Genomic DNA, 25,299 nt, shown 5'->3' with positions numbered 1-25,299 from the left:
TACTCATGGGGCACATGTGATCATTCGCTGAGCGAGGAACCAGACCGTGTACCCAAGTGCTGTTTGGTATATTCCTCCTCCTTCACAACCCCCTCCCTCTCCCCTCCTTCTCCTTCCCTGGCGGGTAGTGTTTCCCACAGAGCCTTTTGATTCAATAATGCTGTATGTGCAAACATAGTGTGACAACACTTGTGCACTTGAAAAGGTTATGGACATTGGGAGCTAATTTCACTATGTGAGGCCGTCATTTTTGGCCAACCACATAGTACACTACCAATATGGCCTGATATGTGCCTAATATACCAGTGATTATGCACCACAAAATACTATAGCAATTGCTTGGTACAAGACCATACAATACAATACAGGGAAACGTGTGATCTTAGGTGCACTAAGCTGTTTATACTCCAATTCCTGGGATACCTGATGAAATATACATCGCCTTATGGGCTGTGTACCAACGCCGGCATATACTAGCGATTTAATAGTCCTTGTATGTTTATGACAGATTTATTTACCTATTGTGGATATAATATCTATCACACAGGTGGTGAATATAACACTTCACTCTGTGTTTACGAGCGGGCATCTAGCACAATAGCATCATTTAGGTTTTCATTTCTTCTGTTTGTCTCCTTATAATCACAATACAATTATTTAAAATGAGTGGAGGAAGAGTGCTTGTTGTGCAGGGATTCTCTCTCCTTATGTATGTATATACAGCAGGGCCCCACTGATGCGGCGGGTTCCGTTCTAAGGACCCGCCGCAAAGCAAAAATCGCCGGAATGCGGAACCGCAGATTTTAGTTATGTGCGCATGCGCCGACCGGCAACGCGCCGCTCTACGCATGCGCATCATCGGGGAAACACCTCATTTTGCACATGCGCGACCACGGACCGGTCCGTTACATATAGTTACATAGATCCGTTCTGCGCATGCGGTCGGTTCTGCAGACATGTCGGCCCCCTTCTTGGTACCGCCGTATCGCCGAAAAGCAGGGCCTTGCTGTACTGCCATTTATTGTACCTTTATTTTTTTGTAATACCTTTTCTGTAATCTAAGCACTGTATTTTTATATATATTAAAACATTTAATAAGTAATGCTTTGGGATCTGAATGAACCGATTGCACGCTCTGGAGAGAGTAATTTACGCATTCGGACACGTTGCTACAACTGATTTTGGTTTGTTAAAGTGCATAGTTTATTCTGAAATAAACAGGGACCTGGGGCCTGGTAAATATTGATTTGACATCTTATTTGCATACCCCAGATGGTGGCAGTGGATAGCTATGATTTACAATTGAGTGGGGGGTTAATACTAACTCGCTGGTTCCTTGCGGAGGAGAAAGGGGGGTTGCTAGAGTAGCCTTGTGTATTAACCCTGGTTGCATGTCTAAGTCACGTGCTCACTTGTGTGCTCTTCGTGGCGGTGGTATATTGGGGCGGATTGAGGAGTGATATATTACTAATTTGAGGGACCTTTGCGGAGGTGCAGGGTGGGGCAGTCTCTGAGCTGTATATTAATCCTTGATCCTGTAGAGGAGATATTGTCCATTTGACGGACCTTTGTGGAGGTGAAGTGGGAACGCTTGCGAGCGTCGGTATTAACCCTTGTCTCGTATGCAGATCGCGTGCTAGCTGGGTGCCGTACGTGACAGAGATGTTTTCTTCTTTATACATATCGATGGAGGATGCTTTGATATTGCTCTGTGCACTGTAAGTATTAGGTTTACGACACTGTAGATTACCCTGAATATTCACATCGCTGCTGTGTTTAGGTAAATGTAACTTCACAGGGAACTAGGCCAATTAGGAGGGCACCTTCTTATGTGATAAGAGGATTTCTCAGGCCTTGTTCAGGGTGCTTGCTTCGGAGGGAGGGCGTGCTGCCGTGAGAAACAAAGTATTCAATTTGAATACTGGTTTTCAGGGTAGCAACCGCCCTGTCTCCGAAGCCAGGAGTTGAAGCTGACTACAGTTTCAATAAACGAAAATTTCGTTTTTTGGAGCTGCAGCAGCGTCACAGGGACCAAGGCAGCCAATGAAATCATTCTTCAGAATGATTTCATGACTGCAACTTGGATACTTACCCTGCTGTGTGTAACCCCGCCCCCTCCCCAACGCTGAAAAGTCTGCTGGGGGATAAACACAGATCGCCCAGCAAACTGCAGGACTGCCTCCCTCACGCCCTCCCTCCGAGTCCTGCAGCTGGCACCCTGAACGAGGCCTTAAGCAGACAATTCCTGCAAGTGTGCATGGAGATGGAGGGAGAGACCCCATTAGGAGAAAGAAGTAGCACCACTACAGTAACACTTTTATGATTAGTAATCGTGGTTTCTAGTTAAACAAACTGAAAATGAATGCTTGTGTTTTACTCTTAAGCTGAACTAGCCACTAGTAGGGGGATAAAAGGAGCATGGCAAAGAGCAGGTTTGACAGATGAAGCAGAATTAGTGCCTTATGCGTATAGTGTCTCGAGAGAGATACGGTGCGTTAGGGCATCCGTCCGTCAGTCCGTGGCTGCACCCCGTACCTTATCATACAGCTCCCTTGAGATCTCGAGGTGCCGCTCACAACAAAGTGCGGCTTCCTCAAAATTACTGAGGACCTTCAGGGTATTGCCGAGGTTCCCGCTGGCTTTGGCTTCCCCCAGTCTGTCGCCAATAGTCCTGCACAAGAAACGACACTCACTATGCAGTACTATAAAGAGGGGACGCTGGGTCAGCAAAGGTATAAGAGAGATCAGTAATGGGGGACATAACAGGGGGGAGAAAAGGTGCCACAAAGCTGTAAACATGGAAGAGAGAGGTACAATGGTTAAGGAAATGAAAAAACCGATGTACAGCGGCATGCCGGTTAGAAGGGTTAAATGAAGCCGTCGGAGTAATACAGTGTGATGCAGATACCAGGCACACTCCATCAGGCATAGAAGACAGGGTGGCACATATTCTCGTTTCTCTACACCGTAACAGGCAGGTACAAGTGTATGGTGATGCTCAGCATGTTACAGCATGTTACAAAGTGCGTCAGTCTCCTTCAACCCTAAATAAGCACTGCACCTTTAACCCTTCAGTACTATGGGTTAATCCATAATCTCTCAAGCCCCACTCCCACACCCACCCCCACAGGTCAGGTTTTCAAGAACTCAGCTTCAGCACAGGTGGCTCAATCAATCCCTGCTTCAGCACAGGTGGTTCAATCAGAGGCTCAATCTTTGGCTGAGCCTCTGAGTGAACCACCTGTGCTGAAGCAGCGAGAGCCTGAAAACGTGCCCTGTGGTGGGGTCTTGAGCCCTGGAGTTGAGATCCCCTGGGCTAACCATTGCCCACAGTACCTTGCTAAAGTCAGGTCATGGTGGTGGTATTCCAACGCTTTGCTGTACTCGTGCAGGTAGAAGTACGCATTGCCCAGCTGGCTGTATATGGCGCTGAGGGTTTTCAGGTCTTCTGTTCCCACCTGCACGGCCGCTTCAAAGAAAGAAACTCCGGCCCTGCAGTCCCCGGACTTGCAGAGACGTTCGCCTTCCAAGGCCAGTTCCAGGCAGGACGCCTCCATTCTATCAAAGGAGACACAAGCAGGGATTGTGTCCAAGGCATGTACTACCTTCCCAAAGGCGGATAGTGATTCACTGTAGGGGCATTTATTAGAGTAATAACAGTAATAATAATGCATCTCTACATAAACACGAACAAATGACAGACTACCTTGTTCTACTCCCTCAGTTTCACCCACTGAAGGGGTTAAGACCCCAGTATAAGGCTTCACTTGATCATGCAATCTGAATGATTTATAATGTTTCAACTCTGAAAGCAGCAGGGGGGATCTTCACTTACACAGATCGCAAGCCATGAATTAATAAACGGTAGCAATGGCAAACCACCAATCAGCCTTCACCAAAGTGGAACAGCGCTGGAAAAGGTCAGCAAAAAAAAACAGAAAATTCACAGAAAACCAGCGCCAAAGCCCCAGTGCCACACAGCAACATGTACTGGATTGGAAAAATCGTAAGCGCTCAGGCATGAAACACGGGTGGCCAATTACAGTCCTCCAGGGCTACCAACAGGTCAGGTTTTCAGGATATCCTTGCTTAAGCACAGGTGGCTCAACTAAGACTGAGCCACTGATTGAGCCACCTGTGCTAAAGCAGGGACAAATTGAGCCACCTGTGCTGAAGCTGAGATATCCTGAAAACCTGAGCTGCTGGCGGCCCTTGAGGACTGGAGTTGGCCACCGCTGGTTTATCATGTTTAAAGATTTCTTTAACCGTTTATTACACTTGGCACCAAAGGCGTAACAACAAATTCCACACTGCTTTCGCTTCGTCTGCTGAAGCGATTGTACCTAAATGTGGCAGGGATTTGGGGTCAAACTGGAAGTCACTTTGAGTTAAAATTTCCAACGTTGACCATAGAACAACAATATTTCACAGAAATATTACCCTGAAGTTGAAAACTGCAAAAGGGGTTCACAAAAGTGTGAGATTAGGGACTCGATATTTAGGGCAACATTTATGAAGATCTGGATAATGATAATGGAACAACTCACTGGTGCAATATTGCTAGATTTTGCAGAGGCTTTTGATACTATTGATCATGTTATCTTGCTAAACAAACTCTAGTGCTCTGGAATAGGGAAGCATGCTTTAAACTGGTTTAATTCCTTCCTGTCAAGTAGATCCCAACATGTGTCCATCTCAGGCCCTAACTCCAACCCCTTGGATCTCACCCACGGTGTCCAGCAAGGCTCTGTTACTCTTTTCAGTCTTCCTCAATGATCTACCTACAGCTTGTAAGGGAGCTTGAATACACTTGTATGCAGATGACACAATCTTATATGCACACAGCCCTAGCCGCTCAGACCGTGAACACATACTGCAATCTGATTTTTTGAGACATGAAAACTGGATTTCCCAAAACAAACTGTTTTTAAACACAGACAAGACTAACAATGGTATTTTGGATCAAGGATAAATGTCTAAAGCTTCCATTTACTGAGCTCCAGATCAGAGCCCACTCTAATACCATTCTAGGCCCTGTCACTAGTTTCAAATATCTAGGCAAATCGTTTGACTCCAATTTAACATTTGGGATGCATATTGATACCCTGACATCCAAAACCTTTGCCAAACTAGGTGTACTTTACAGGAACAAATCCTCCCTAATCTGCTGGTCAGAAAGCATATCGCACAGCAGATGCTAATGCCAATTATCGACTATGGTGACATAGTATACGGCTCGGCACCCGAAATTCATCTGAGCAAATTTGACACCCTCTACAACTCAATATGCCGTTTTGTCCTCCAATATAACAACACACATCACTGCGAAATGCTCAAAGAACTAGATTGGTCATCACTTGAGTCTAGGCGCAAAGTTCACCTTTCCTGTCTTGCCTTTAAATTCTTTCTGGGCAAGCTACCCTGCTACCTGAACAAGCTCCTCACCCCCACCACACGCAGCACTTATCATCTGAGATCAGACTCAAAAAGACTGTTCATGGTCCTAAGGTTCAGCAAAGTATCCGGCCGTTCCTCCTTCTCTTTCCGTGCACCCCAAAACTGGAACAATCTACAGGAGACTCTCATAGCCGCCACCAGTCTAATGTTAAGATTATAGTCTGCGCGCTCGACAGAGCGTATGGTGTCACACGCGCCTGTCGCCCCGAGCGATGGGTGCACTGAGCTTCCAGAGATTGGGGAGGCGTTGGGAGGCTTGGTGGACGCGTCACCATGCTGGTTCGCTCTCTTTGGCTGAACTGCTCACGTGATGTGGCCGCCATGTGAAAAAACAAAATGATTGTCTTTTGAAAAATCTGCCGCGCGGTTGCTCTGCATCGTGCCCGCACGCACTATGGCCGGCCCGTATCAGCTGCTGCACTTTCTTCTCGCGCCCAATATAAATCGCAGCCGAAATTCTTTTAAAACTAAAGCTGTCTCACATTTTAATCTGGTCTGTAACTGTTACATACGCCTATATCATATATTATCTCTAACTGTTACCTACGCATATAATTTATATTATCTGTAACTGTTACCTACGCATATAATTTATATTATCCGTAACTGTTACCTACGCATATAATTTATATTATCCGTAACTGTTACCTACGCATATAATATATAATTTAAATGATCCGTAACTGTTACCTAAGCATATAATATATAATTTAAATTATCTGTAACTGTTACCTACGCATATAATATTATCTGTAACTGTTACCTACGCATATAATTTATATTATCCGTAACTGTTACCTACACATATAATTTATATTATCTGTAACTGTTACCTACACATATAATTTATATTATCTGTAACTGTTACATACGCCCATAATATATATTACCTGTAACTGTTATCTACGCATATCATTTATATTATCCGTAACTGTTACATACACATCATTTATATTATCCGTAACTGTTACATACGCATATACTTTATATTATCCGTAACTGTTACATACGCATATACTTTATATTATCTGTAACTGTTACATACACATCATTTATATTATCCGTAACTGTTACCTACGTATATAATTGATATTATCTGTAACTGTTACCTACGCATATAATTTATATTATCCGTAACTGTTCATGCGATGTCTTTATATATAATGTATAACCAACCATGTTCATCTAATGTACCCATGTATTTGTAACCATGTTTCTATCATCATAACTCTGTGCCCAGGACATACTTGAAAACGAAAGGTACGTCTCAATGTATTATACTCCCTGGTAACACAATATATATATATACACATACACATACTGTGCAATATATGCTGCTTTGATAAAGTAGATTTGGAGTCTCTTAGATAACCAGTCACACCATAGTCCAGAAATAAATGACCAGGGCTGAGTGTGTTTAGAAAATCACTATGGTGGTCTTTTCCGCACTGTGTCTGGTGGTTTTCACAAGGACGGAAATTAAATCATTGTGTACAAAAAAATCTGCATTTGAAAATATAAATCCAACACATCCTCCATGTTTAAAGGTGCATTTAAATATTACACAAAAAAAAAATGAAGTCATTTATTTCCCATCTGCCTCATTTCAAATGGGAGTATCCGATTATCCCCCCCAACACAAATACAAAATGTGCATGTAACTCTAAGTAACTCGAGAAAGGTCACAAAGATCTAATACAGAGATCCAACCCCAATTCTCTTACTCCAAACCCAATGTCTGTACTCTTCAGCCACTCTCCCAGTGCTGTAATGCTGAATATCCCAATGCACTGTATCCCAATAAGAACAGCAATATACCCATTACTACCTGGGAGGTTTGGAAATTCCGCAGCGCAAGCAGAGAGACAGGACAGACATTCTCAGCACGGGAAGCTAAAAATCCCATTGGATGAGTACAAACTGCTGAGGCGGCAGACTCCCGTATGCATGATCCATGCCACTTTTAGCCGCGATAATCTTCAACGAAGGGTCGCTGTTTCGCTTGTAAAATGTTAGAACACCTTCCATAGGGAGTTTGATGCTAATGTAGATGGCAAAAAGAGAAATGCTTATGTGAATATGCTTTGCTGTCAGGAACTGGGTTAAGATTAAAACCCAACATGGGTAATCTCCACTAATCTTCTCCCAGGCTGTCTGCCCTGGTCACCGCATGTTAGCTGACACAGCCAATTAGCGTCAAGCTCCTAATTAGTTTTCATGCAATTCTCATAAAATTCTTGCAATAAAACTTTCTAAAATATCAACAGTGCTAGAGCACTTTATTATACTGTATGCTACACCAGGGGGCTCAACTCCAGTCCTCAAGCCGCCCCCAACAGGTCAGGTTTTCAGGCTATCCCTGCTTCAGCACAGGTGGCTCAGTCAAAGACTGAGTCTCTGATTGAGTCACCTGTGCTGAAGCAGGGACTGATTGAGCCACCTCTGCTGAAGCAGGGATATCCTGAAAACCTGACCAGTTGGTGGGGAGGGGGGGACTTGAAGACTGGAGTTGAGCACCCCTGTAGTTACATCAACATTGTGACCAAAAAACTCCATTCTGGTTTTTATTTTGCATAAACAGATGTCACAAACACAGGTTTCATGTGTGTAACACGAATTGGCTCGGACAGGTGTCCTGACGGAGAACTTGTCACCCTCACACCTGTCAGGACAGCTTTAAAATGTTCCATTCATTTATAACTAATCAGAGAAATTCAGCTTGCACTGTAGTGTTAAATACACACATTTATTAGCCTTTTAGCTTGTACAGAATACTTAGATTCACTTAATACGGATGTTGACACCATATTGTACAACGCAAAACAGTAACGGACATTTACTTTTAAATTGAAAGGTGTTGCAATGCCTAAGGTCCCACAAATTATAATAACAACTTAACACTAATTGGCTTCCCTAAACAATAGCAATTATCCTTAAGGGGAACATTTAACATTATTGTTGCTTTGGAGGTAGAAATCCTTCTCCCTCCCCCTAGCAAGGACGCTTAAAACTACAAGCCATGTCAGTCAATTGTTCTGTCGCCTAATAACCCGCCCCCTTCCCGTCAGAGACCTCAGCAGGAGATATGAGGGCACTATTGATTTTAAATTAATGCACTGCAGTCCTCATGCCTCCCCAACAGGTCAGGTTTTCAGGATATCCCAGGATATCCCCCCCCCCCCCTCTCTAAACCATGCAGCACGTTCTCTGACATTTTTAACATTTCTTTGATATTTATAATATGTTTAATGGGTTCTCAATTTTAGGTAAAAAATTCAGCAACAACTAGGACATAGTTGATAAATGTAAAAATATTTTGAAGTAAAAAGGTAGCCAACTACACTGCCAACACCAGATGAATGTAATGGTAAAATGTGAAACAGGAGCTTCGATATCAATGTGTGAGCGCACAAACCACAGGTGACTGTATTTAACATCACACACTGTACCGGAGCATAGCGCCCAGCATCGGTTTGTAGCAATGTCAGAGTCAGAGACAAGTTAAAACCTTGAAAAATGGAACATCAAAATGTTACACAAAGTAGAGAAATAAATAGGACTTCTAAGGTGAAATAAAGAAAACATTTGAACGTGAGGTTTAATGATTTCTTCTGCTGATTTAGAACTGGCAAACAATTACGGTTAAATGTAATAACACACACATTTTGAATACATCCAACAATCTCCATAACCAGTGAGTGAGCCATCTGAAGACTTCTTTCCCCTGACATGAAACGACATGCAAGCATGAGAGGTTTCCCACACGTGTTAAAACGAGTAACCCTGCCGTCGCTTTGCTTTACGTCCCCACATTCTCCTTACAAAGCCGCGCCCTGCATTGGAGCACGGTGCGGGACGCCGTGGGTTCACGTGGCTATTTTCACCCTTTGGACTGTCATGCAATTATGGCAGCCGGTCACCGTTTCTCTGCTCATCACCACAACTAGCCGAAAACCTGATTCAAAGTATCTTTTGGGCTTCAGTACTCAGCACAAGCATATGGAAAAGAAGTACAGCAAGATACCAGCTTGTTTAAGTAAAAAAAATAGTCAACAGTCCAATAGAAGGACTTGGAGAGACTGGAAACTTGGGCTGATAAATGGCAGATGAGGTTTAAAGCTGCAGTTCAGGCAATATCCTGCATGTGTGTTTTTTTTAATAAATCAGTTCTGTAGTAAGAAAAAATACTTTTAGCATTTTCTGTTTAAAAAAACAACAACTTTGAAAGGCCAATTTTCTTGTATTCTATTTTAACAAGCATGCTTGTTCCTATATCAACGATTTACATTTCCCATATTTAAAGATGTCGCCAAACTTTGCCGATCAATAGACGGAGAACGAATTGACCGGCAGCTATGCAGTTCTTTAGGTAATTAGAGATTGCCCACATGAAACTATTGAAGTATAAATTTTTTAAAAAAAATGCATTTGGGAAGCAAGAATAAACAGACGACTTACAAGTTAAATGGGGATAAATTAGGGGAATCCTTTTAGACAGCAGGCTTTGGCTGCGCTTATAGTGCCGACGAAAGCGCATCAAAACAAATGCATTGCCGCCATCGCGTGCGGCTTATATTATGGCTTGGTCGCGATCGTTGGAAGTCATCTCAATTTCATTTTTCCAGCGACCGCAGCCTGATGTCACCGTCATTATAAGCATAGCCTTAGCAATAGTGCCCAAAGTCATGCAGTAGCTGCAAAGGCAAACAAGATCTTATCTTGCATTAAACGGGCAATAGATGGAAGAGAAGAAAACATAATTATGCCCCTTTACAAAGCATTAGTAAGACCACACCTTGAATATGGAGTATAATTTTGGGCACCAATCCTAAGAAAAGACATTATGGAACTAGAGAGAGTGCAGAGAAGAGCCACCAAATTAATAAAGGGGATGGACAATATAACTTATGAGGAGAGGCTAGCTAAATTAGACTTATTTACATTAGATATGATAATTATACAAATATATTCGGGGACAGTACGAGAAGGTTTCAAAAGAACAATTAATCCCAAGGGCAGTACAAAGGATGTGGGGTCATCCCTTGGACTAAGGGCCTGCTGCAGGTTGCTGTACGCGCGGCTGGTGTTCTGGCGGCGCGTGCTGAGCTGACAACCGCGTTCTGTGGTCTATTACCAGTGATCGGAGGCGTGGGGGGTGTGGCCTAAACGGGCCAGGTGGGCGCGGCCATGAAGTTGCTAGGCTGCCACTGGTTTGAGGAGATGTTGAAAAGGAGAATGTGCATAGCACTGTATTTGGGGGTGGGGGTGGGTGGTGCGTGTCTGTTCTTTTTCTTCATCTCTTCGGCCAACGAGGTAGCGTCACTATTTTAAACCCAACAAAAAGGGGGGGACAAAATGTGGAATAACCGTTTACCTGCTTGTACAGCAGTTTGTAAACCACCTTGCCATGAGAGAGACTAGGTAAAGATCGTAAAAACACTGCAACGTTTTTGGTTATTGAGGAGGCATTAAAACGGTTAACTTTTTTGTTGTTTTTAATACTTTTTTTTACAATGGTGTCAATTTAACTCATTAACAAATCCACCGCCGCTAGTTCACTCTTTTTTCTGCAGGTTACAGATGCACTCCCCTCCCCTGTTCATGCCAGGCTGCCAGCGATCTCCACTCTTGATTGGCTCACAGCGCGCCATGTGACGCGTCGCCGCACGGGGACACAAAATTGTTGTATCCCCTGCTAGCTGACGCGCGACAGCACGAAGTGGGACAGCAAACAAGGAGACACCGGGGTCAGGTAGAAAGGAGGAGAGGGACTGGTGAGAGGCGCGCACGCCGCCGTCAGCAGCTGAGGGCCTAGCCTTAGGCCGAGTCCATGCTCCCTGCTTGCTCGCTGAGGCACGCTGAGGCTCAGGGAAAGCGGGTGCTTTCCCTGGCCTTGCGGTTGCTTACCGCACGCGCTCTCAGCAGGCCCTCAGGGGGCAGGCGCGTCACTGGCTGGGGGCGGGCCAGTGACGTCACGGAGCTGGTTCGCCCTCATTGGGCGAACCGCTCACGTGACCGGCCTGTCTCGCCGGCAAGCGGGGGAATTTTAAATTCCCCTAAGACCTGCGCTTCCGCAAGCGCGCGGAAGCGCAGGTGAGCCCCTACTAAAGCCGCTCTAATTGCGGCTGTAGGGGCTCAGTGCTGAGCGGGAGCGCGCGTCAGCACGCTTCCGCAAGCAGCAAACATGGCCGAGGCCTTAAGGTTGGAGGAAAGGAGATTTCACCAGCAACAAAGGAAAGGTTTCTTTACAATAAGGCCAGTTACAGTGTGGAATTCATTACCCATGGAGACTGTGATGGCAGATACAATAGATATGTTACAAAAAAAATTGGGCATCTTTTTAGAAAGGGAAGGTATACAGGGATATACCAAATAAGTAAACATGGGAAGGATGTTGATTCAGGGATTAATCTGATTGACAATTCTTGGAGTCAGGAAGGAATTTATTTTCCCCTTATGAGATATCATTAGATAATGTATCACTGGGGTTTTTTGTTTGCCTTCCTCTGGATCAATATACTGTAAATTCGGATATAGGATAAAGTATCTGTCGTCTAAATTTAGCATAGGTTGAACTTGGACGTGTGTCTTTTTTCAACCTTATCTACTATGTAACTATGTAACAGGTGCAATAAATCACTAGCTCTTCCACCCTTGTTAAGGCCGCGCTTATATTGCCGGCGACGTCGCTTCAAAACAAATGCATTGCCGCCGTCGCGTGCGCTTGTAGTAAGCGCTACGCGACGGCTTGGTCGCGATCGCTGGAAGTCATCTCAATTTGATTTTTCTAGCGACCGCAGCTTAACGTCACCGTCGCCGGCACTATAAGCGTAGCCTTACATATGAAGCATGGCTTCGAATTGATCCATAACAATGCTACACTTCAAGGAAGGCTACACCCATGTTAAAATTCCACTTACAAATATGTTATATGAAAGTTGAAGTTTATAAGATGGCAGCTGTTAGTATAGGAATGCATGATTGTGCTGCTAATTAAATGAACAATATACTAAGTATTTTAAAGCAATACAATAAACACAGACTGATAGATATTCTTTCACACACAGCTTACTGTAGATTTGTGGCAGGTAGTGATACCTTATACTGGAATGAGGAGAATGCTTCCTGAATGTAATCTGTGGGAACATTGTTTTACAGCTCTCATGTCTCTTCATGTGCACATTTTTATGTTTATTAAAAACGCTCGGTGAGCCACTGGAAAAGGTCTTACAAACTAACAAATAAATATTTATCCAGGACTAATGAGGCTAGTATAACACTGCTCTATAATTCATTATGAAATAAAGCATTTTTTAATTTCTCGCTAGGCTCTTAAAATATGGTAACCATTTAGATTTTATTTGGGCGTATGAATGTTTAGTATTTTTAATCGGAGTCAATATCCCAAAGATAATTTGAGAAATACTCCTTAAAGTAAATTAGGCCCTTATCACGATTATTCGGAATCATTGCTTATACAGAACAGGGGGACTTTCCTATAAACATGGCAACCATTTCCCGCCTCAATACACGCAGCACCCAAGGGTGCACCATGATTTACAAAGGTGGCCTGCCATGCTATTTGACTGCATGCTAAGCTACAATTAGCTCCTAACTCCATAAATGCGCTGAAGGAGATGCCCGCTGTTTGACAGATAACGGTCCCTACCGCTCCTGGCCGATGCGCATCATTAGCAAGCGACGGCAGACTTTATCTGTTTCTAAACAAATATATATTGATGAACAGAGCTAAATAAGAATGGTGGCCGTACACACAAAATAACACTGCAGTAATGCATGAAAAGAAACCCCACCAATGTCTGGGATTCCCAACCTTCTTCTATATCCATTTCAGTATTGCATGTCACACACTAACCCAGGGGGGGGGGGCAACTCCAGTCCTCAAGGGCCACCAACAGGTCTTCAGGATATCCCAGCTTCAGCACAGGTAGCTCAAATCAGTCCCAGTGTCAGCACTGGTGGCTCAAGTCTTTGACTAAGCCACCTGTGCTGAAGCAGAGATATCCCGAAAACCTGACCTGTTGGTGGCCCTTGAGGACTGGAGCTGACAGCCACCCCCTCCTTCCCCTCACCCACACACAGAAAGATCAGGGGAAAGGGTTGGGCAATAACAAAAAAGCTCTCCTGATAACCAGGTTACATTCATAGTCACAACCATATTTATTGCAATAAAAGATCTGTTCAATAGGAAAAAATATCTAAACTTTTTAAATTATTGTTAACAAAATACGATTTGGAAGGTATTTAGTTTTAACGTTTATTACAAGTTAAAAGGGGTTCTTAAATCATGTATGCTTTAAAATATATAATATGTACTTACGGTCACCTATCACTGAGCAAAGATGGAGGTAAGGAGGAGATGAAGAGGAAGGGAGCACCCGACCCTCCGGGGAAGGAGGGTGCCAGTATAACTGAGGGTGGAAGAGTATAGGAGGGTACTATAGGGAAAATGCTGCACACCACATAAAAATAATATAAGGATACAACTACCGGTGCTCCTGGTTAAGGATTCTCTGTGATGATCCAGCTTACAATGGAAGGTATAAAGAAAATATATATATATATATATATATATAGAACAGGGCTCCACGGAGTTTTCCAAACTCATTTATTGCCAACAAAATGACTGACGTTTCGGCCACACGTGGCCTTTCTCAAACTGCTTTGGGAAAGTCCAAGTGTGGCCAAAACGTCAGTCATTTTGTTGGCAATAAATTAGTTTGGAAAATTTCGTGGCGCCCTGTTCTTTATATTATATGTATATATATATATATATATATATATATATATATGTGTATATATATATATATATATATATATATGTTCCTTATACCTTCCAGAGTATAGGAAGGTGCAGAGTATCGTTTTACATGGGCAGATTCGCCTTCTATGCCAGGGGGGCTCAACTCCAGTCCTCAACTGTCCAACAGGTCAGGTTTTCAGTATATCCCAGCTTCAGCACAGGTGGCTCAAACAGTAGCTCAGTCGAGCTATCTGTGCTGAAGCAGGGACTGATTGAGCCACCTGTGCTGAAGTGGAGATCTCAGTTAATACCCAGTTATTTTTTTATGAAGGCAATATTACTATCATAGCAGGATATGGCCCAACTCTAGGTGCTTCTTATTCATACAAGAATCAGTAGCCAGTACCAATCTACTGAGCATGAATTGGAAAGCACTGCAGAGAGACACTCGGGTGTTCACAGACCCCTGGGTAACATGAGCGGCCAACTCCTCGGGTCCTTCATGCCAGGGCAGAAACATGGGAAAACTTGTATGAGCCAAAGGTATTTGATCTTACACCTCTTCAAGCTGCCCGTCCCGTCTTAAGAGACGCAGTTCTAGCAGCATCTCTAAGCCAACAGCTACTACTGAGCTACTAAAAAGTCAAACAGCTTACCTGTAACGAACGTGAAAACTATGCTCCTCACGCATGCTTAATAAAGCTTCAGTCCCCTCCATCCAGATGCATTCTCAGAACAATTAAATAGAAAATACAAAAAAAAAGGAACGTTTAAAGATACAATTAAGGACCACAAACGTCCCCTTGAATGAAGAAATACTTCCAAAAAAAAAAAATTCAAAATCTGCTGTTTAAAAAGCTGGTGTATTTATCCTCCAAAGTCTTCTTCTATTTAGATGTGAAATGCCGCACAGAAACGAGTTCCCGGTTCTGGAACGTGTGCTCCGTTTCCCGGCTCCGGGCGGCTGCCGTTCTGTAGAGGGAACACAAGATGCTTTGCTTCAGGTCTCACTTTTTTTCCTTTCCTGTCAGCACACCACAGCAGCCCTCAGAGTGGAAAAAGCGCCGCGACCCATGCTGACTGAGCAGTCAGTGACTTAGCAGGCATGCGTCGCAGTGTAGCCATGGTGACTAAGGCAAGCTGGGTTGTGGGAAAAGAGAGGCAGCATGGTTTCGCTGCGAAGGTAACATGCAGTCAGAGCTTTGAAGAGGTTTCAGATTGCATCAAAGCTCTTTAGAATCACATTAGCCGTGGATTAGATCATTAGCAATGACGTAATGAAACGCGTAGGGGAGGCAGAGCAGCACCAGGCAAGCATTCCCAAGCACGCGGATTATTGGCACTTGTAAGCAAGCATCCCGAAACCTTACACCGATAGCTGAAAAGGTATGCTGCAAATTCTCATTGCAAAAAGCTAGAATCCCCTGCAGCACATAAACACCCCCCGGATTCTGCAATCTCAATAACATTTTATTTATGTTTGCATAAGTGCAACCGGAGCGTGCCAGCATATAATTATAATAATAAACTAAGAAAAACTATTTTTCCCAATGGGAATGAAAGCGCTTCACAGATTACAATATAGTGCACAATAAACAGCATTGAAGGTAGGATTTTTAAAGACAGTCTTGCATAAAACGGGTTATTATTTATCAAAATCATCCAGGTGTTTTAAAAATCTTTTATACCAGAAGATAGAATTGATACTCATATAATTGTTTTAGAGCACGGGAGGCCAACTCCAGCCCTCAAGGGCCACCAACAGGTCAGGTTCAGGATATCCCAGCTTCAGCATAGGCGGCTCAATCAGTGGCTCAGTCATTGTAACTGCACCACCAGTGCTGAAGTAGGGATATCCTGAAAACCTGACCTGTTGGTGGCCCTTGAGGACTGGAGTTGGCCTTCCCTGGGTTAGATGATTAAATGCAGGCTTGTGTGCAGCTTCTAAGAGCGAGTGTTGATTTCTATGCTATTGTTTGCACACCCCTATTGTATTAACCTTTTTAATCCAAGGGACCTTAAGTAAAGGTGTTAAATAAAGGTACAAAAAGTAACCACGTAAAAAAGCTGTTTATTAGAAGCTTGTGTTCTGTTTTGTATAGAGGTTTAAAGTTGCATTGTCACTTCAACAAATAACATGTAATACAAAGCAATACTGACTACGCCGGGATACATTCAACCAGCTAAACTTTCTTCTACTTAGAGAAAGAACATTATTGGGTTCTTCAACAGTTAAAGGACTTCCCGCCCACTACAGCCCAACTATCAGGTAGGATTCTGCCCACGCAGAAAGGAATAAATAAAACATTTCCGACAAGGAGATACGCTGTCATTGTGGCTACTTTAAATTCCATTACGTTTAATAGTAAGGAGCTTAGGAGGCTGGGTGTAACTGGGAACGCTCAGGAGAATTGTACAAAGCACCGCGCTCTTTTCCACAACACCGGCTCTCTTTAAAGGAAAACCATGGGGGGAATCCCGAGACGCAGGTGGGAGACGGACCATGTAGTGCTTGCGGGAAAAGTGCAAACTTTACAAGTGTTAATTGGGCTGTCTGTAGACTTGTATAAAAAGCAGAAGATGATAAAAGATTGATAAGCAAAAAGAAGTAAAAATCAGAAAATAAAAACCAGCATTTTAATTAACCAATTTCTGCCAGAGACCAGTAGTAATGTGAAGATACCAATAACAACCAATAACTTTATTCCATACAGCGGATTTCTCCCGATGGGACTCAAAGAGTTTCACAATGACAATATATAGTGCGCGATAATCACCATTGTACATTAGGATTGTTATAGACAATCCCTGTCCTGCAGAGCTTACAATCTATGATTCTGGTGCCTGAGGCACAGGGAGATAAAGTGGCTTGCCCAAGGTCACAAGGAGCCGCCCCCGGGAATTGATCCAGACTCCCCTGCTTCAGTTTCTTTACTCAATGAGACGCTGCTAAGTGAGAAACTAAAACTACAAGTAAATAAAAATAACCTATTGCGTGTGGAAACCTCTGCCTCACGGCCCTATATAACTGTACAAGTTGAGCTGGATCCGTGTACATGGCGATAGTGTTTAAGAAGTCTGGAGCTCGTGCCATTTTTGACATTTGATGCAATGTGTTACTGAATCCTCAGACAAGGTGAGAGAGATCACACTTTTGCCTTTAATCTATTTTCATTATGTCCGAGTAAGGCTTGTTATATAGTGTGTGCGGCCGTGTGCGTGCCAGTGCGAACGCGCGTGCCGCATGCATTTTGTGTGTATGCTGTGAGCTGAGAAGGTACTGTTTGTGTGTGTGTGTGTGTGTGTATGTGTGTAATTTATGATTTATTAAAAAACACACACACATTTCAGCGCCGGTAGCAGCGCAAAATCATTCTATTCCCCGTCTTCCCCGCTGTCGGACGGATGCTCGCTCACTGCCGCGCGTGCGGCCCTTGTATAGAAGGGCTGACTAACCTCAGCCAATTATACGTACGGCGCAGCGCACGCGGCCACTATATAAAAGCCCTAAAAAGCCTGTAACAGCAGCAGACTATTTTTGTGCCAACAACAGAAGCAGAAAAACTTGTTTCTGAGTAAGTGCGTAATTGTGTAACACAATGCCGGCGTTTCTCAATGCAAACTATGCCGGAGAAGTTCAAAGAAGCAGTGCTTGGGTTTAAAAATAGTTGAGGTCGGTGTAAAAAGGTGAAAATAATGAGAGAATAAAAGATATATACATAACCGAGAAAATCCTGTTACCTGCAGACCAGGGGTGGCCAACTCCAGCTCTCAAGAGCTACCAACAGGTCAGGTTTTCAGGATATCCCTGCTTCAACACAGGTGGCTCAGTCAAAGACTGCGCCACCTGCGCAGAAGCAGGGACTGATTGAGCTACCTGTGCTGAAGCAGGGATATCCTTAAATCCTGACCTGTTGGGGGGGGGGGGCGAGGGACTTGAGGACTGAAATTGAGCCCCCTGCCGTATATTATGCCTTACAGTCTCCCAACATAGCACTTAGGGCAGCTGTTCCCATGTCCAGTCCTGACGGGCCACTAACAGTGCTGGGTTACAGGCTATCGTCTCATTAGCACACGTGGCCCAATCACTGTGCCAGCGCCAGCTCTGCTCAAGCAGCGTATCCTGAAATCCTGGCCTGTCAGTGCTCCTTGAGGACTGGAGTTGGGGACCTCGGACTTAAGACGATAAGCTCCCTGCGCACAGAGATTCCCCTTTAGACCGTGTGCTTTTACATGCGTTGCACTTATTGGGGGGATTCTTCATCACACTACCGTATTAATCTATTTAATCGGACTGGAAAACCGATTGCCAAAGCCGGCCAAATCAACATAAAAAATATCGGATTGTGTAGTGTGTGTCTGTGTATGTTTGTCTCTGTCTGTGTGGGGGGGGGGGGGGATAAGTGCAACCAGAACTGTAGGAGGAGGCCCAGCTAGAGTAAGAGGGGCTGCCGTCTGTACAGGGAAAGAACATATGGAAAACGGATTCGTGCCACAAATATGCACGTTACCGCGGAGCCCGTGAAATGGGCACAGTACTCTCCCTGTGCTCAGTGCACCGTGGAGAACTCTCCACCCTAAAGACCCCTTCTCGCTTTCGTCAGGTGCGTGGTGGTAGTATAACTATGAACAGAGCCCCGATTGGCACTATTGCAATTTAATGAATAACCCCTATTGTATTATAACTCCCTGTACATGTGGTCCTCCTATCCGACGGTCCGTTATCCATCAAAACGGCTTATCCGACGCTCACCGCCGTGTATCAACATGGACCCGCAATCCACGGTCCGTTATCCGCCGGTGGTTTGCGGGACGGATTCCAGCGGATAAGCGAGGACCGCCTATAACAGCCGTTTAAAAGATACATGCTGCCCCCATCCCCTCTCCATTCCCTTATTCCTTATGTACCCAACCTTGTTTTAAAAAACCACAATAAAAATGGAAATGATAAAAAAATAACTCCCTGTATTCTATTGCTTATATTATAAAGCGCTACAGACATTGGTAGCGCTATATGAATACAAATACACGTGTCTGTGTGTATATATACCTACACAATTAGACAATACTGTACATTACTTCTGTGTACATCTAGGAATAAGTATACAACACACAATGGAAGCGGCGATACATTTCTGAATACGATGTCACTGTGTGTATACATTTCACAAGCATGTCACTCACCCTCTGACTGTTTTACATACTGTAGCTGAAGGTTAGCAGCTTTAATAGCGCATAGAGCCCTGTATATTCTACCGACAGCGGGGGGAAAACAAACCCCACTAACACTACAGAAAGAAACCCGAGATAAATAAATGGAATATATAATAAAAAGCCATTCATATAAACAACGTCATCTTCCCACTGACAGATAAACCACTTGTGGGCTTTGCTCCAAAACGTGTCATTTATTCAAGGTCAACAAGGTGAGTGGTTGGGACACATTTGATGGCTGCGGAATAAGATATTTGCACTGGAGAGCGGTGCGGTTCCTACACAGAAGAACGCGGCACTCACAGCAGCTGCTGTTTTAAACGTCGGTATCTATGGCAAGCTTGTGAAAAACGCTGGGTGTATTCAACATGAGCATACGCCACAAATATGTTAATTGTATGGATATAGGCAATTCAGGTTTCTCTCAAAAGGAGTGTCTGCAATCTGAGACCAACATTTGTTAGAAACAGCATCCCCCCAAAAAAAAAAAAAAAAATCAATTTTTCAGTAAGTCTCAATTTTTAACTGAAAACAGATTAGGTGCTTAATATACTGCTTCCAGCTGCCTGTTTGGGGAACAAATTAAAGTTAATGAACAAACCCATGTAGGAGCAGTTATCTTATGGCTGTGATGTGTTTAATGGCTTGAAGTTGGAAGACCAGCACAAAATTAAAAAAAAAAAAAGTTACACGTATAATCTTTTTATTAAGTCATCTTGACAAGTTTGTATACTAAAGACGTACACTAAAAAGTGAAGGTAACTTACTGTCCTGCTGCGTTATGTTGATGCAGATCACTGCTGCAAATAGTTATTTGTTGTTTTATTTACATCTTCAGAAATGATTTTAAACAATATGTATACTTGCCTAATTTGTTTAAAAAGTAACCAGTCAACAATATTTGTAACTCCTAAAAACAGTCAGTACCATTAGTTCACTTTGTCCTTACACAGGACAGCGCACGGCTAAGTGTCACTTTGGATTTTCTTTGTAATGGCAATATCCAGTTCTCAAATAACTTTATATCGCACTTTTGTTTCCAGTTATTCTAAACAAGCGATTCTCATCCCTTTCAGCATCACAGACCACTTCAACATTAATAATAATTTTGTTGGCCCATAATACATAACTTACATTTATATGTATGCATGACATATGCTATGAATTGTACTAGATTCATAGCAAAAAAACGCCTTCTTCACATATGTTGGTAATGATTTGGTTTTCACAGATGAAAGTTTTGGCAGAAAGAGTTTTTCAGCCTTCTCATCTCCAATAAAAACACTGCACCGGGTTTCTCAAAGTTCTCAGAAAAATAAATAATAGAATCCATCAAGCAACACACACATTTCTGGTGGTGTATTTGGAACTAGAACAGTAGACAAAGATATAGCAATAAGCAATTTACTAGCAGAGCTAAAAGCAACTAATGGGAAAATCAAGAGAGCAGCTCAATGCAGAGCGGCAGTCGCAGCTTCTATACAGCTATTTACAGCTGTAACCTGCTGCAGGAGTAAGTGTTCCGGGAGTTGCAGTTGGACGGAGCAATGTCTCTACGCCTAGATTATTAATGGGGGGAAATAAAAAGGCCCTCGGCATGTCACTTTTCCCACAAGGAAAAAAGAGTTTTTCCTTTTTAGCAACTGAACCATATTTTTATTTTTTTATTAAAGGGCAAGCCAAAAAAGGGAAATACCTTTTACTGTATACTCCTACATAGCTTACTGAAGCTATGCAGATTGCCAAGCCAACCAATAATAAGGGAAATATGCAAGAGTACCACCCCTGCACAGGAGTGAGAGCTACCAGGGAAAAAAGCACAGAGTACATTAGCCACCAGTTAATGTGAGAAGTGAAGTCTGTCCTCATTATCCAACGTTTCACTTTACAAAGAATGGCATATGCAGCGCTTTACAATACAACCCTATGGCCGTTTTTTCGATGCCAGAATACGCTGACGCCTGAATGTGTTATCCAACGCTCACCGCCACTGATAAACATGGGACTCACTTTACAACGGTTTCACTATCCAACGCTACTTCCAGAACGGATTCCGCTGGATAACCGAGGACTGCCTGTATGGTGAGCAGTATGGCCAGATGTGAATAAAGCTCGTTTGTACTATAAAAGTTCCTTTCTATGTTTATTCTATCTGCATATCCATGCCCAGCTTGCACCCTGACCAGGTATGAGACAGAGTCCTGCAGTGTGTGTCCCCTGGTTGGTGGTAATACTTGGGGTAGTTTCCCTATTAGAGGTGCGTGTGATAGGGGAAGCGGCTATATACACACACACACACACACACACACACACACACACACCATCAGCCCTTGTCGATCCACTGCTAGATGAAGACCTCCCCAGGTACTGCAGTTGCGAGCCTCTCCTCTCTATGTTGCTCCAATACATTCTCTGATCAATCTCAGGAATATATAAAGATGTTTTTATATGCTCCTGAGAATGCTGGTCTTCATCTAGTTTTGTATACTGTATGCCGCCAGTGTACCCGGACAAGTTTGCCGAGGATCAGTGATTTTTTTTATTTAATTTTTTTAAGCTACAGATTTGCCCAAACGTTTGGAAATCAAAATCGTTGTGCCGCGCTTGTAATGCTTTCAAAACGCATTGCAAGGTTACCTTTACTGCCTAGATAAGCCAAGCACCAAGAAAGTACCTGGAGCATCAGCGGGACGCTGTGGTTTTGTCAGGTGATTGTTCCTCTTTCCTTAAGGGTAGAACAGCCCCACTGAAACAAAGCAAATAGTTACAAATTACATCAATACGTCTTCGCGCATGGACAGCCACGAACTCATTGTATGAAACCCCCCTGTAACATACCTCTGAGCAAGGACCTATTCCACTTGTACAATATCATTTTGTTACATCATTATTTTATTTTTTTCTCTAGGCAGAAGGTGCAATTTTCCCGCGACCTGGGGTCCCTTCACTTTGCCTGAAGAAGGGATTCACAACACATGATCTTTATGCATGTGCTATTCTTGCAATTGGTATACGGTGCGTACCCATTGATTTGTTTTCTTCTACAAAAGAGAACAGTTCTATAGAAAGGCAGAGGTCCCAAGATGAGGCTGTCGCACACATAACAGCTGTTGTGCCTCCAGAGGGTGGGAGATGTGGCTGGCTCTCTTTCCCCCTCCCCCTCACCACTAGGGTTTTAGATTAGCGAGTGCACCAACTGGGGGAGGGAGGGGGATTGGCGCGGGGTATTTAAACCGTGCGCGTGCTCAAGCCCAGCATTGACTTTGTTTTTTCCCACCCACCCCTCGATCCCATTGAGAATATTGTGTTGTGCTATGTCTAATCATATCTTATGAATCTGTTATCAGGTACATCACCACAGCTTCGGCGGATCTGTCAGACCAGTCATCGTAGGGTCACCGTGAATACCCAAAATGGGGCTCCACCCTATGTGGATGGGCCCCAGATAGCGGTCCCCCCGAAAAGATTGTGTGGGCCGTAGGCACCGACGCAGGCGGTCAAGCGCTGTACCCCTGGCACAAGTCTTAGGAAGCTGGGCTTCATCCTATGTGGGTAGGCCAAGCGGATGACAGGGCGGTTTGAAGATGGCTCCCGCTAGATGGTAGAATAGGGCGGTTTGGAGAAGGGCATACCGAGAATAGGGCTAATGACAAATGACTAGCGACTGGCTGACAGTTTATTTTCAAATATTGTTAAGGCAATAAAGCTGTGAGCAGTTTTTACTTCCACAAACCTGTGTGGTCTCAGTGTGTAGGTGGGGGTTTAAGTAATCCTGGCGGTAGACACACTAAAGCTGGGCCCATACAGGTTGTGTCCGAGCGGAGGCGTGCGCCTCGTGACGTCACCCGCATGAAGCGGATGTTTTTTTTGGCCATGCTAGACGCGCCGTGGGGGGCGTGTCTAGGGGCGTCACAGAGCTGGTTCGCCCTCACTGGGCGAACCGGTCACATGACCTGCCAGTCGAACCGAGAAATCAGTTTCAACTGATTTCTCACGCAACTCGCACCCTCTCCTGCTGTCGTGCGCGGTCTATGGGCACGATCAATGCCTTAAGGCAATTGATCGCACCACACGCAGATGCCTTTGAGCAGTCTGTGGCAGCATGGACTCAGCCTAAGCCTTTATGTCCTTTCACAGACGATTCCTCGTTCCCTGGCCTTTACCGGACGAGAATAAATGGGATTCTTGAGGCATGCCCGTCACGATAAAGAAGAAAGAGGCTGTTCTTTACAAACTGCTTTTATGATGACATTAGATTTGAACAATTCTTGCCCCTATAATGTCACTTCTTTAGGGGCCACTGTGCAACATCTTAACCCTCTCAGTGCCCACGGCTGCATAGTGCCACGGCCTTTTTCAGCAAGTTGCGATGTCACCGCGATGACATTCACAGAAGAGAACGTTCCTCCTCTAGTAAAAGGGGGCTCAACTGCAGTCCTCAAAGCCCCCCACCCACCAGGTCAGGTGTTTGCTTCAGCACAGGTGGCTCAGTCTTGCACTCAGCAATCTGTGCTGAAGCAGGGCTATCCATAACACATGACCTGTTGGTGGCCTTTGAAGGCTGGAGTTGGTCACCCCTGCTGTAGGAAACAAGCAAAAAAGTGATGACGTTAACTGTATGTCTCTCGAGGGTTACCAAAGTGTCGGCCATCGTGACATCAAGTGAGCATCCCAGTGGTAATCTGCACCCCTCCTACTCCCACCACACCTGTGATCTTGCATAACTAACACTTAAATGGCCCGCTCAGTTGCTAGACACACGCCATGTAGTCAGCCGCCCACCTCCCTAAGGGGCTTATTCTATACCAGCCGAAGGGGCTTCTCCAACCACTGCTTCTACGTATGTATATATAATAAGCCCCGAAATCTTAGATCTCCCCTCGTCTTCCTACAAGGAAATGATAGGGAGAGATAGAGAAGAGATAGAGAGAGAATATATATATGTATTCCTATATATAATACAAATTTATGAAACTATTTGGGACACTCACCGGTGGCCTAAACCAAGACCGCAGCTTCATGAGCCACTACACAAGAGAACTCTCTTCCCACGAGATGCCCATGTCTATAAATACTGCGCTATATGAATGCACACACACCTGCCCCTCTACACACACCTTTTGTAAAGCGCTGTATACACTGTGGGCGCTTTATAAATTAAGATTTACACACATACGCACACTCTAACATCACAAACATTCAGGGACCATTTAAACACCTTAAGGCTGAGTCCCCGCTAGTGCTGAGCGGGCGGCACTTGTCGCGGTTACTTACATATATAGATATATGTAAGTCCCCGCTGACGCGGTGCGCGCTGGCACACGCTCACCCGCGCTCGGCGCTTATGTAAACAAAAAAACTAACTTTTCAGCGCGCTCAATGCTGCCCCCCCCCCCCCTGCGTAAATGCCAGGACACCCAGCGCTCATGCTTGGGGAACTCTCCAAGCATGAGCGCGCTCAGCACCAGCGGGGACTCAGTCTAAGGCCACGTCCATAGAAGGACAAGCCGTACTGATCCCCGGCATCCTCAATGAGGATGTCTTTAGAGGGGGCTCACGCGAGCGTGCGCAGGCGTGCTGACGAGTTGGATTTTTCAGCCGACAGCCAAGCTGTTTTTCAGCGCGCTGTCGGCTGAAAACATGCAATCAGCGCGAAGCAGCGTCAACGTCACGGCGCCGTGACGTTGGTGCGTCACGGGCGATTGGCCCAGCGACGTCACTGCCCCGCCTCCCTCTGCCTCCCCCCGCCTCCCGATCGCAAACGCTGGCTCGCCTGAATGGGCATAAAATCGCTCATGCTTGATCAGGTGAGCATCAGCGTCCGCGCGGCTCAGCGCTGCTCCACGTTCTATGGACGCAGCCTT

General features: G+C 44.4%; 1 protein-coding gene across 6 annotated transcripts in view; it reads right to left on the bottom strand.

The window, feature by feature from the left end:
• GPSM2 (G protein signaling modulator 2) overlaps positions 1-25,299 on the bottom strand; it is a 57,307-nt gene that overhangs the window by 28,720 nt on the left and 3,288 nt on the right. For 2 of the 6 annotated variants that reach the window (XM_075617081.1, XM_075617076.1), the window contains exons 2-5: positions 22,110-22,181; positions 14,878-15,193; positions 3,337-3,558; positions 2,536-2,671 (exon numbers count right to left, since the gene is read on the bottom strand). In XM_075617081.1, the coding sequence (XP_075473196.1) occupies positions 2,536-2,671; positions 3,337-3,558; positions 14,878-14,939 (420 nt within the window). In that variant the 5' untranslated portion in view covers positions 14,940-15,193; positions 22,110-22,181. Of the gene's footprint in view, positions 1-2,535; positions 2,672-3,336; positions 3,559-7,285; positions 7,499-14,877; positions 15,194-22,109; positions 22,182-25,299 lie in introns of those variants that run through there. The other 4 variants (XM_075617079.1, XM_075617077.1, XM_075617078.1 and 1 more) reach the window with 4 other exon arrangements.

Source organism: Ascaphus truei, chromosome 10 (assembly GCF_040206685.1).
Source record: "Ascaphus truei isolate aAscTru1 chromosome 10, aAscTru1.hap1, whole genome shotgun sequence".
Classification (NCBI taxonomy): domain Eukaryota; kingdom Metazoa; phylum Chordata; class Amphibia; order Anura; family Ascaphidae; genus Ascaphus; species Ascaphus truei.
Note: the sequence above shows the minus strand (reverse complement) of the source record. Positions and strands in the feature narration are given on the sequence as shown.